This window comes from Pristiophorus japonicus, chromosome 32 (assembly GCF_044704955.1).
Source record: "Pristiophorus japonicus isolate sPriJap1 chromosome 32, sPriJap1.hap1, whole genome shotgun sequence".
NCBI classification, from domain to species: Eukaryota; Metazoa; Chordata; class Chondrichthyes; family Pristiophoridae; genus Pristiophorus; species Pristiophorus japonicus.
In genome coordinates this window covers 3,585,987-3,598,486 of record NC_092008.1, presented here as the reverse complement: position 1 = coordinate 3,598,486, position 12,500 = coordinate 3,585,987, and the positions used below count along the sequence as shown (strand labels likewise).

The 12,500-nt window shown below is 56.3% G+C and overlaps 1 protein-coding gene across 1 annotated transcript in view; it reads left to right on the top strand.

Annotated features, from left to right (window-relative positions):
- Positions 1 to 12,500, top strand: part of LOC139240502 (IQ motif and SEC7 domain-containing protein 1-like) — a 144,252-nt gene that overhangs the window by 4,881 nt on the left and 126,871 nt on the right. The window contains exon 2 of the mRNA XM_070869044.1: positions 7,647 to 7,926. Coding sequence (XP_070725145.1) covers positions 7,647 to 7,926 — 280 coding nt within the window. The remainder of the gene's footprint in view (positions 1 to 7,646; positions 7,927 to 12,500) is intronic.

The window sequence follows — 12,500 nt, the reverse complement described above, 5'->3', positions numbered from 1 at the left end:
TAACCGGGTGTGAGTTACAGGCTGCAATCTAATCGAGGGGTTCGGGGGGGTTTATATATAGAATAACGGATACCCGGGAGTGAGTTCCAGGCTGGAATCTAATCGAGGGGTTCGGGGTGTTTATATATAGAATAACAGATACCCGGGAGTGAGTTCCAGGCTGGAATCTAATCGAGGGGTTCGGGGGGTTTATATATAGAATAACAGATACCCGGGAGTGAGTTACAGGAGTCAATCTAATTGAGGGGTTCGAGGGGTTTATATATCGAATAACAGATACCCGGGAGTGAGTTACAGGCTGCAATCTAATCGAGGGGTTCGGGGTTTTTATATATAGAATAACAGATACTCGGGAGTGTGTTACAGGCTGGAATCTAATCGAGGGGTTCGGGGTGTTTATATATAGAATAACAGATACCCGGGAGTGAGTTCCAGGCTGGAATCTAATCGAGGGATTCGGAGGGTTTATATATAGAATAATAGATACCTGGGAGTGAGTTCCAGGCTGGAATCTAATCGAGGGGTTCGGGGTGTTTATATATAGAATAACAGATACCCGGGAGTGAGTTCCAGGCTGGAATCTAATCGAGGGGTTCGGGGGGTTTATATATAGAATAACAGATACCCGGGAGTGAGTTACAGGAGTCAATCTAATTGAGGGGTTCGAGGGGTTTATATATCGAATAACAGATACCCGGGAGTGAGTTACAGGCTGCAATCTAATCGAGGGGTTCGGGGTTTTTATATATAGAATAACAGATACTCGGGAGTGAGTTACAGGCTGGAATCTAATCGAGGGGTTCGGGGGGTTTTATATATAGAGTACCAGATACCTGAGAGTGACTTACAGGCTGGAATCTAATTGAGGGGTTCGGGGGGTTTTATATCGAGAACAACGGATAACCGGGAGTGAGTTACAGGCTGGAATCTAATCGAGGGGTTCGGGGGGTTGATATATAGAACAACGGATAGCTGGGAGTGAGTTACTGGCTGGAGTCTAATCGAGGGGTTCCGGGGGTTTATATATAGAATAACAGATGCCTGGGAGTGAGTTATAGGCTGGTGTCTGATCGAGGGGTTCAGGGGGTTTATATATAGAATAACAGAGAGACAGAGAGAGAGAGGGAGGGAGGGAGAGGGAGAGAGAGATAGATGGAGAGGGAGGGGGAGAGAGAGAGAGGGAGAGGGAGGGAGAGAGGGAGAGAGAGAGACAGAGAGAGGGAGAGGGAGAGAGAGAGAGAGAAGGAGACGGAGGGAGAGAGAGGGAGAGAGAGAGAGGGGAGAGAGAGAAAGAGAGAGAGGGAAAGAGAGAGAGAGAGAGAGGGAGAGAGAGAGGGGGAGAGGGAGAGAGAGTGACAGAGAGAGAGAGAGGCGGGGAGAGAGAGACAGAGAGAGATAGAGACAGAGAGAGAGAGAGAGAGGGAGAGAGAGAGTGACAGAGAGAGAGAGAGAGAGATGGGGAGAGGGGGGCAGGGGGAGAGGGAGAGAGAGAGAGGGAGGAGAGAGAGTGACAGAGAGAGAGGGAGGGAGAGAGAGAGAGAGTGACAGAGAGAGCGAGGAAGAGGGAGAGAGAGAGAGAGGGAGAGGGATAGAGAGAGTGACAGAGAGAGAGAGAGAGAGGGAGAGAGAGAGGGAGGGAGAGAGAGAGAGAAAGAGAGTGACAGAGAGGGAGAGAGAGAGAGAGAGAGGAGAGAGGGAGAGGGAGAGAGAGAGGGAGAGAGAGAGAGAGAGGGAGAGAGGGAGAGAGAGAGAGAGAGACTGTGACAGTGAGACAGACAGAGAGAGAGAGAGAGAGGGATACATGGATGGGCGGATAGAAAGTGGATGAAGTGAGTGAGGAAGCCCGAGGGAGATTCTGATTCCGTCACCACGGCGAATAACAAAGTCTGTCTCGGAAGGGGGTCGCTGGGCGATAGCGCGCCCTCTCGCTCTCGTGAACCGGGGGGGGTGTCGCGCGGGGGCAATCGCACCCCGACTCCCCCTCCCCCACGACCCAGAGTGAGCGGGTGCAGCCTCTCACAGCCAAAGAGCTCCCTCGCTGGCTCCAGCACTGGGGCGACCTCTGTACATACTTCAAACGGAAAGATTTCTCGGGCTACCGTTAATCAGGGGGCTTCGATCAGGTGAACGGCCTCCTCCTGTGATATCTCGTTCAATGTCATCAGCAGGAGGTGTGTAAATCTCGATCGAATCTAACCTCCACCTTTTCACCTGTCAGCCGTAGCTCAGTGGGCAGCACCCTCGCCTCCAAGTCAGAAGGTTGTGGGTTCAGGTCCCACTCCAGGGACTCGAGCACAAAAATCTAAGCTGACACTCCAGTGCAGTACCGAGGGAGCGCCGCACTGCGCTGTCGGAGGGGCGGTACCGAGGGAGCGCCGCACTGCGCTGTCGGAGGGGCGGTACTGAGGGAGCACCACACTGTCGGAGGGGCGGTACTGAGGGAGTGCCGCACTGTCGGAGGGGCGGTACTGAGGGAGCGCCGCACTGTCGGAGGGGCGGTACTGAGGGAGCGCCGCACTGTTGGAGGGGCGGTACTGAGGGAGCAGCGCACTGTCGGAGGGGCGGTACTGAGGGAGCGCCGCACTGTCGGAGGGGTGGTACTGAGGGAGCGCCGCACTGTCGGAGGGGCGGTACTGAGGGAGCAGCGCACTGTCGGAGGGGCGGTACTGAGGGAGCACTGCGCTGTCGGAGGGGCAGTACTGAGGGAGCGCCGCACTGTCGGAGGGGCAGTACTGAGGGAGCGCCGCACTGTCGGAGGGGCAGTACTGAGGGAGCGCCGCACTGTCGGAGGGGCGGTACTGAGGGAGTGCCGCACTGTCGGAGGGGCGGTACTGAGGGAGTGCCGCACTGTCGGAGGGGCAGTACTGAGGGAGCGCCGCACTGTCGGAGGGGCAGTACTGAGGGAGCGCCGCACTGTCGGAGGGGCAGTACTGAGGGAGCGCCGCACTGTCGGAGGGGCGATACTGAGGGAGCGCCGCACTGTCGGAGGGGCGGTACTGAGGGAGCGCCGCACTGTCGGAGGGGCGGTACTGAGGGAGCCCCGCACTGTCGGAGGGGCGGTACTGAGGGAGCGCCGCACTGTCGGAGGGGCAGTACTGAGGGAGCGCCACACTGTCGGAGGGGCAGGAACCAACTAATTCTAAATGGCAAGGTATTGCAATGAATTCTAAAGCATATACAGCATCCTAATTTTCAAATCCCTCCATGGTCTCGCCCCTCCCTATCTTTGTAACTTCCTCAAGCCCCGACACCTTTCCCTATCTCTGTAACCCCCTCCAGCCCTCCCTATCTCTGTAACCTCCTCCATCCCCTACACCCCTCCCTATCTCTGTCACCTCCTCCAGCCCCTACACCCCTCCCTATCTCTGTCACCTCCTCCAGCCCCTACACCCCTCCCTATCTCTGTAACCTCCTGCAGCCCCTACACCCCTCAATATCTCTGTAACCCCCTCCAGCCCCTATACCCCTCCCTATCTCTGTAACCTCCTCCAGTCCCTACACCCCTCCCTATCTCTGTAACCCCCTCCAGCCCCTACACCCCTCCCTTTCTCTGTAACCCCCTCCAGCCCCTACACCCCTCCCTATCTCTGTAACCCCCTCCAGCCCCTACACCCCTCCCTATCTCTGTAACCCCCTCCAGCCCTCACACCCCTCCCTATCTCTGTAACCCCCTCCAGCCCCTACACCCCTCCCTATCTCTGTAACCCCCTCCAGCCCCTACACCCCTCCCTATCTCTGTAACCCCCTCCAGCCCCTACACCCCTCCCTATCTCTGTCACCTCCTCCAGCCCCTACACCCCTCTCTATCTCTGTAACCCCCTCCAGCCCCGACACCCCTCCCTATCTCTGTAACCTCCTCCAGCCCCACAACCCCCCGAGATGTCTGCACTCCTCTAATTCTGCCCTCCTGACCATCCCTGATTATAATCGCTCCACCATCGGTGGCCGTGCCTTCTGTTGCCTGGGGCCCCAAGCTCTGGAACTCCCTCCCTAAACCTCTCCGCCTCTCTCTCCTCCTTCAAGACGCTCCTTAAAACCTCCCTCTTTGGCCCCAGCTTTTGGTCGCCTGTCCCTAGTTTCCACTGGGCGTCAAATTTTGTTTTAACTCTCAAAACTCCTGTTCAGCGCCCTTGCGACGCTTCGCGACGTGAAAGGTGCTATATAAATTAAGGCTGGTGTTGTTGTGATGGAGGGAAGTTCATTGATGGAGCAGCTGAATCTGGTTGGGCCGCAGGAACTCCGGCAGCGATGTCCTGGGTCTGGGATAATTGGCCTCCAACAACCACAACCATTTGCCTCTGCGCTCCGTCTGACTCCGGACAGTGGAGAGATCTCCCCGGCCCCCGGCCGATTCCCATCGGCTTCCGTTTTCCTGGGCTGCCAAATGCCGCCTCGATGTCGAGGGGCAGTCCCTCTCCCCTTGGCCTCCGGAATTATTCTTTTATTTATCCGTTCCTGGGGATGTGGGGGGGTCGCTGGCCAGGCCGGCGTTTATTGCCCGTCCCTAATCGCCCCGTCAGAAAATGGCGGTGAGCCGCCTTCTTGAACCGCTGCAGTCCGTGTGTTGAAGGGACTCCCACAGCGCTGTTAGGGCGGGAGTTCCAGGATTGAGACCCAGCGACGATACACAGAAGAAACAGGAGCAGGAGTCGGCCATTCGGCCCCTCGAGCCTGCTCCGCCATTTAATACGATCGTGGCTGATCCCATCATTATTCAGCCATGAACTCATTGAATGGCGGTGCAGGCTCGAAGGGCCGAATGGCCTCCTCCTGCACCTATTTTCTATGGTTTGATCATGGACTCAGCTCCACTTCCCCGCCCGCCCCCTTAATCCCCTTATCGGTTAAGAAACTGTCTATCTCTGTCTTAAATTTATTCAATGTCCCGGCTTCCACAGCTCTCTGAGGCAGCGAATTCCACAGATTTACAACCCTCTGAGAGAAGAAATTCCTCCTCATCTCAGTTTTAAATGGGCGGCCCCTTATTCTAAGACCATGCCCCCTAGTTCTAGTCTCCCCCATCAGTGGGAACATCCTCTCTGCATCCACCTTGTCGAGCCCCCTCATAATCTTATACGTTTCGATAAGATCACCTCTCATTCTTCTGAATTCCAATGAGTAGAGGCCCAACCTCCTCAACCTTCCCTCATAAGTCAACCCCCTCATCCCCGGAATCAACCGAGTGAACCTTCTCTGAACTGCCTCCAAAGCAAGTATATCCTTTCGTAAATATGGAAACCAAAACTGCACGCAGTACTCCAGGTGTGGCCTCACCAATACCCTGTATAACTGGAGCAAGACTTCCCTGCTTTTATACTCCATCCCCTTTGCAATAAAGGCCAAGATACCCTTGGCCTTCCTGATCACTTGCTGTACCTGCATACTATCCTTTTGTGTTCCATGTACAAGTAACCCCCAGATCCCGCTGTACTGCGGCACTTTGCAATCTTTCTCCATTTAAATAATAACTTGCTCTTTGATTTTTGTTCTGAACGGCCGATATATTCCCAAGTCGAGGGATGGTGTGTGTGTGACTGGGAGGGGAACGTGGAGGGGGGTGGTGTTCCCATGGACCTGCTGCCCTTGACCTTCTAGGCGGGTAGAGGTCGCGGGTTCGGGAGGTGCTGCCGGAGAAGCCTTGGCCAGTTGCCGCGGTGCATCTTGTGGACGGTGCACACTGCAGCCACGGTGCGCCGGTGGTGGAGGGAGTGAGTGTTGGAGGTGGTGGAGGGAGTGAGTGTTGGAGGCGGTGGGGAGCGTGGCCCATCGAGCGGGGCTGCTTTGTCCTGGATGGTGTCGAGCGTCTCGAGGGCCCAGGCCGTGGCTTTGGAATGCTGCAGAATGTGCGCTGGGGGAGAGGGGAGGGGGACTTGTGACAGCGTTGTGGCCTGTCCCTTGTACCCAACGCAATCGCCGGACCCCACAGATCGGTGCGCGCAGTCGGTGGGCGGAGTTTGCATTGCCTGCGCTAAGTGCATCACGTTCCTGGCAGCGGCCGATGGTTTGAGAAGCGTGTGTGTGTGTGTGTGTGTGTGTGTTTCGATATATTTCTGGCAGTCTCGGCAATTTGTGGGCTGGAACTTTCACAAACTTCGACTGTGTGACTTCCCCGGCCTAACTCGGTGTCGTCAGGCTCCGGGGCGGGATGGAGGGAGGGGGAGACAGGCCTTTCTGCCGCGTAAGGGTCTCTCGAGCCCGGGGCTTCCGAGGCTGGAGGTAGGGTGCTGAGGGAGCGCCCTACTGCGCTGTCGGAGGGGCGGTGGTGAGGGAGCGCCGCGCTGTCGGAGGGGCGGTGCTGAGGGAACCCCGCACTGTCGGAGGGGCGGTGCTGAGGGAGGGCCGCGCTGTCGGAGGGGCGGTACTGAGGGAGCGCCGCACTGTCGGAGGGGCGGTGCTGAGGGAGCGCTCTACTGCGCTGTCGGAGGGGCGGTGCTGAGGGAGCGCCGCACTGTCGGAGGGGCGGTACTGAGGGAGCGCCCTACTGCGCTGTCGGAGGGGCGGTACTGAGGGAGCGCCACACTGTCGGAGGGGCGGTACTGAGGGAGCGCCACACTGTCGGAGGGGCAGTACTGAGGGAGTGCCGTACTGCGCTGTCGGAGGGGCGGTACTGAGGGAGCGCCGCACTGTCGGAGGGGCGGTACTGAGGGAGCGCCGCACTGTCGGAGGGGCGGTACTGAGGGAGTCCCGCACTGTCGGAGGGGCAGTACTGAGGGAGTGCCGCACTGTCGGAGGGGCGGTACTGAGGGAGTCCCGCACTGTCGGAGGGGCAGTACTGAGGGAGTCCCGCACTGTCGGAGGGGCGGTACTGAGGGAGCGCCGCACTGTCGTAGGGGCGGTACTGAGGGAGGGCCGCGCTGTCGGAGGGGCGGTACTGAGGGAGCGCCGCACTGTCGGAGGGGCAGTACTGAGGGAGTGCTGTACTGCGCTGTCGGAGGGGCGGTACTGAGGGAGCGCCGCACTGTCGGAGGGGCAGTACTGAGGGAGCCCCGCACTGTCGGAGGGGCGGTGCTGAGGGAGCGCCGCACTGTCGGAGGGGCGGTGCTGAGGGAGCGCCGCACTGTCGGAGGGGCAGTACTGAGGGAGCGCCGCACTGTCGGAGGGGCGGTACTGAGGGAGCGCCGCACTGACGGAGGGGCGGTGCTGAGGGAGCGCCGCACTGTCGGAGGGGCGGTACTGAGGGAGCGCCGCACTGTCGGAGGGGCGGTGCTGAGGGAGCGCCGCACTGTCGGAGGGGCGGTGCTGAGGGAGCGCCGCACTGTCGGAGGGGCGGTACTGAGGGAGCGCCGCACTGTCGGAGGGGCGGTACTGAGGGAGCCCCGCACTGTCGGAGGGGCGGTACTGAGGGAGTGCCGCACTGTCGGAGGGGCGGTACTGAGGGAGTGCCGCGCTGTCGGAGGGGCAGTACTGAGGGAGTGCCGCACTGTCGGAGGGGCGGTACTGAGGGAGCCCCGCACTGTCGGAGGGGCGGTACTGAGGGAGCCCCGCACTGTCGGAGGGGCGGTACTGAGGGAGCGCCGCACTGTCGGAGGGGCAGTACTGAGGGAGTGCCGTACTGTCGGAGGGGCGGTGCTGAGGGAGCGCTGAGATTGACGTTAACCCGCTCTGCCTTTCTCTCCCCCCCCCCCTCCCCTCTACCCCGGACACAGCGTGGAGGTGGACACCCAGAGCAGCGAAGCCGGGACGGTGGTGGACAGCCCGTGCAGTCAGGCCGCGTACCGTTGCCAGGCCGAGCCCAGGGCGGACCGCTTTGACCGGCCGGCCCCGGCCAGCGCCCGCCCGCACTGCCCCGAGCTCCAGTGGGCGCAGCACGCCAGGCATCAGCCTGCCAGCCTCGCCCTCCGCAAACAGGAAGAGGAGGATGCGAGCAAACGGCCCAAGTCGCTCTCCGACAGCTATGAGCTCTCCACGGACCTGCAGGACAAAAAGGTAGGTGTCTCTATCAGCCGCGTTCCTCTCTGGACTTCTCGCCAACGGGGCCGGATTCTGGGCCGCGGCAGAGATGTGAAGTTATCTGCGTTCGGTCGGACAAACAGCAAAGCAGAGTATTTCTGTTTTTCAATGTTAGCACAGCATCAAAGCCAATGGTACGTTGGCCTTTATTGCAAGAGGATTTGAGTACAAGAGCGAACATTGGCAGATATCGGGCCCTGGTGAGACCACACCTGGGGTATTGTGCACAGTTCTGATCTCCTTACCTAGAGAAGGAGATACTTGCCACAGAGGTGACTATTTATAATCTGTATTAACGACTTGGAAGAAGGGACCGAGTGTAACGTAGCCAAGTTTGCTGATGATACAAAGATGGGAGGAAAAGCAATGTGTGAGGAGGTCACACAACATCTGCAAAAGGACACAGACAGGCTCAGTGAGTGGGCAAAGATTTGTCAGATGGAGTATAATGTTGGAAAGTGTGAGGTCATGCACTTTGGCAGAAAGAAATCAAAGAGCAAGTTATTATTTAAATGGAGAAAGATTGCAAAGTGCCGCAGTACAGCGGGACCTGGGGGTTACTTGTGCATGAAACACAAAAGGATAGTATGCAGGTACAGCAAGTGATCAGGAAGGCCAATGGTATCTTTGTTGCAAAGGGGATGGAGTATAAAAGCAGGGAAGTCTTGCTGCAGTTATACAGGGTATTGGTGAGGCCACACCTGGAGTACTGCGTGCAGTTTTGGTTTGCATATTTACGAGAGGATATACTTGCTTTGGAGGCAGTTCAGAGAAGGTTCACTCGGTTGATTCTGGGGATGAGGGGGTTGACTTATGAGGAAAGGTTGAGTAGGTTGGGCCTCTACTCATTGGAGTTCAGAAGAGTGAGAGGTGATCTTATCGAAACGTATCAGATTATGAGGGGGCTCGACAAGGTGGATGCAGAGAGGATGTTCCCACTGATGGGGGAGACTAGAACTAGGGGGCATGGTCTTAGAATAAGGGGCCGCCCATTTAAAACTGAGATGAGGAGGAATTTTTTCTCTCAGAGGGTTGTAAATCTGTGGAATTCGCTGTCTCAGAGAGCTGTGGAAGCCGGGACATTGAATATATTTAAGACAGAAATAGACAGTTTCTTAACCGATAAGGGGATAAGGGGGCGGGGCAGGGAAGTGGAGCTGAGTCCATGATCGGATCAGCCATGGTCGTATTAAATGGCGGAGCAGGCTCGAGGGGCCGAACGGCCTCCTCCTGTTCCTAATGTAACAGGTTCGAGGGGCTGAACGGCCTCCTCCTGTCCCTAATGTAACAGGCTCGAGGGGCTGAACGGCCTCCTCCTGTTCCTAATGTAACAGGCTCGAGGGGCTGAACGGCCTCCTCCTGTCCCTAATGTAACAGGCTCGAGGGCCTGAACGGCCTCCTCCTGTCCCTAATGTAACAGGCTCGAGGGGCTGAACGGCCTCCTCCTGTTCCTAATGTAACAGGCTCGAGGGGCTGAACGGCCTCCTCCTGTTCCTAATGTAACAGGCTCGAGGGGCTGAACGGCCTCCTCCTGTTCCTAATGTAACAGGCTCGAGGGGCTGAACGGCCTCCTCCTGTCCCTAATGTAACAGGCTCGATGGGCTGAACGGCCTCCTGTCCCTAATGTAACAGGCTCGAGGGGCTGAACGGCCTCCTCCTGTTCCTAATGTAACAGGCTCGAGGGGCTGAACGGCCTCCTCCTGTTCCTAATGTAACAGGCTCGAGGGGCTGAACGGCCTCCTCCTGTCCCTAATGTAACAGGCTCGATGGGCTGAACGGCCTCCTCCTGTCCCTAATGTAACAGACTCGAGGGGCTGAACGGCCTCCTCCTTGAAGGAATTGAACGTTGGAATGATTCAGTTCTTTCCGATCAGCCAGATAGTCTTGTTACAGGTAGAATACCAGTAGCAAATCCCACATTAGACATACAGGTACAACGCTCCGAACCCGGAACTCCGCAAACCGGAATTGTCCAAAAACTGGATATTTTTTGCGGCGAAACCCGAAATCCGATCAACGATTCTGGATTGCAGACAAGAAAATCAATAGTCTGAAATCCGGAATCCTCGACTGAATCCGTGCCGGGTTTTGGGTGTTGCGGGATTTAGGACCTCGTCGCTCAAAAAACCCGGCGCGGATTCGCTCGAGGATTCCGGATTTCGGCCTTGACTTTCTGGTCTGAAATCCGGAAAATCCCAAAAGCCGGAATGGACTCCGGATTTCCGACGTTTGGCCCAGTACTGGAAACAAGTCCGAGAGAAAGTCAGAGTTTAAGTCCCAGTCGGGCAGACAAACACTCTGAAGTTGTCGAGAGTCACAATGTAGATTAAGGGCATCCCCCTTGGAGAAAAACTCTCCTGAGGCTCAACCGAGAATGAGTCTAAATTTGGCACCACGTTTGGGAGGCTCTGTTTGAGAGCGAAGGTATCCTCTTCGAAACAGTAAAACCAGTGGTTTTTAGTTTGCAAATATGGCAAAACAAGACCATATCTTTTGTTGTGTATAACCATGCACGTTACGTATGATGATTATGTTGTTATAATTACTTCTTCATTAAGGAGGGAGAAGTATAATCTATAGCTCCATCTAGTGGACTACTGTGGTAATGCAACTGCTGCTGCAAAGACAATTAAAGTCACATGATGTATAAGAACATAAGAACTAGGAGCAGGAGTCGGCCATTCAGCCCCTCGAGCCTGCTCCGCCATTTAATAAGATCATGGCTGATCCGATCATGGACTCAGCTCCACTTCCCTGCCCGCCTCCTTATCCCCTTAACGGTTAAGAAACTGTCTATTTCTGTCTTAAATATATTCAATGTCCCGGCTTCCACAGCTCTCTGAGGCAGCGAATTCCACAGATTTACAACCCTCTGAGAGAAGAAATTCCTCCTCATCTCAGTTTTAAATGGGCGGCCCCTTATTCTAAGACCATGCCCCCTAGTTCTAGTCTCCCCCATCAGTGGGAACATCCTCTCTGCATCCACCTTGTCGAGCCCCCTCATAATCTTATACGTTTCGATAAGATCACCTCTCATTCTTCTGAACTCCAATGAGTAGAGGCCCAACCTGCTCAACCTTTCCTCATAAGTCAACCCCCTCATCCCCGGAATCAACCGAGTGAACCTTCTCTGAACTGCCTCCAAAGCAAGTATATCCTTCCTTAAATACGGAGACCAAAACTGCACGCAGTACTCCAGGTGTGGCCTCACCAATACGCTGTATAACTGTAGCAAGACTTCCCTGCTTTTATACTCCATCCCCTTTGCAATAAAGGCCAAGATTCCATTGACCTTCCTGATCACTTGCTGTACCTGCATACTAACCTTTTGTGTTTCATGCACAAGTAACCCCCAGGTCCCGCTGTACTGCGGCACTTTGCAATCTTTCTCCATTTAAATAATAACTTGCAGATTTTGTGTTCTCCTCACACATTGCTTTTCCTCCCATCTTTGTATCGTCAGCAAACTTGGCTACGTTACACTCAGTCCCTTCTTCCAAGTCGTTAATATAGATTGTAAATAGCTGGGGACCCAGCACTGATCCCTGCGGCACCCCACTAGTTACTGGTTGCCAACAAGAGAATGACCCATTTATCCCGACTCTCTGTTTTCTGTTCGTTAGCCAATCCTCTATCCATGCTAATATACGATGGGAGCTATCTTAGACAGTCTGTGGGGGCCAAACCGGGCCCCTTCTCTTCATTTAAAGCAGAGAGCCTCCGCGATTTAAAAAATTCGCTGCACTGGGCCACCAGGGAGGGTTTCGGACAGTTGGCCCCCAAGACAATCCAGCCGCGTGAGTATGGAGTGTCATACAGTTACGTAGAGCGTGTAGCGCTTATTCGGGCCGTCATAGGACGCTTTCAGCACAGAAGGAGGCCATTCGGCCCATCGAACCCGTGCCGGCTCTCTGCAAGATCACCTGGGTCAGTCCCACTCCCCTTAGCTTCAGTTACTTATCCACCTCCCTTTTGAAAGCCGTAATTGAGTTTGCCTCCACCTCCCAGGCAGTGCAGTCCAGATCTTAACCCGACAGTGCGGCACTCCCTCAGTACCGCCCCTCCGACAGTGCGGCACTCCCTCAGTACCGCCCCTCCGACAGTGCGGCACTCCCTCAGTACCGCCCCTCCGACAGTGAGGCGCTCCCTCAGTACCGCCCCTCCGACAGTGAGGCGCTCCCTCAGTACCGCCCCTCCGACAGTGCGGCGCTCCCTCAGAACTGTCCCTCCGACAGTGCGGCGCTCCCTCAGTACCGCCCCTCCGACAGTGCGGCGCTCCCTCAGTACCGCCCCTCCGACAGTGCGGCGCTCCCTCAGTACCGCCCCTCCGACAGTGCGGCGCTCCCTCAGTACTCCCCCTCCGACAGTGCGGTAGAGGTCACAGAGAGGTGAGGGATGTCCCAGGAAGTAGGAAACAGAACCAATCACTCCCTTCTCATTGCCCAAGTGCTGCAGGGCCATTGTGAAATCCCTCGCGGTGGTGGCCTGTTGACGTATAGTGCTCTGACTGCTGAGTTATTCCAGCCAGCGAAGGCAGTACTGAGGGAGCG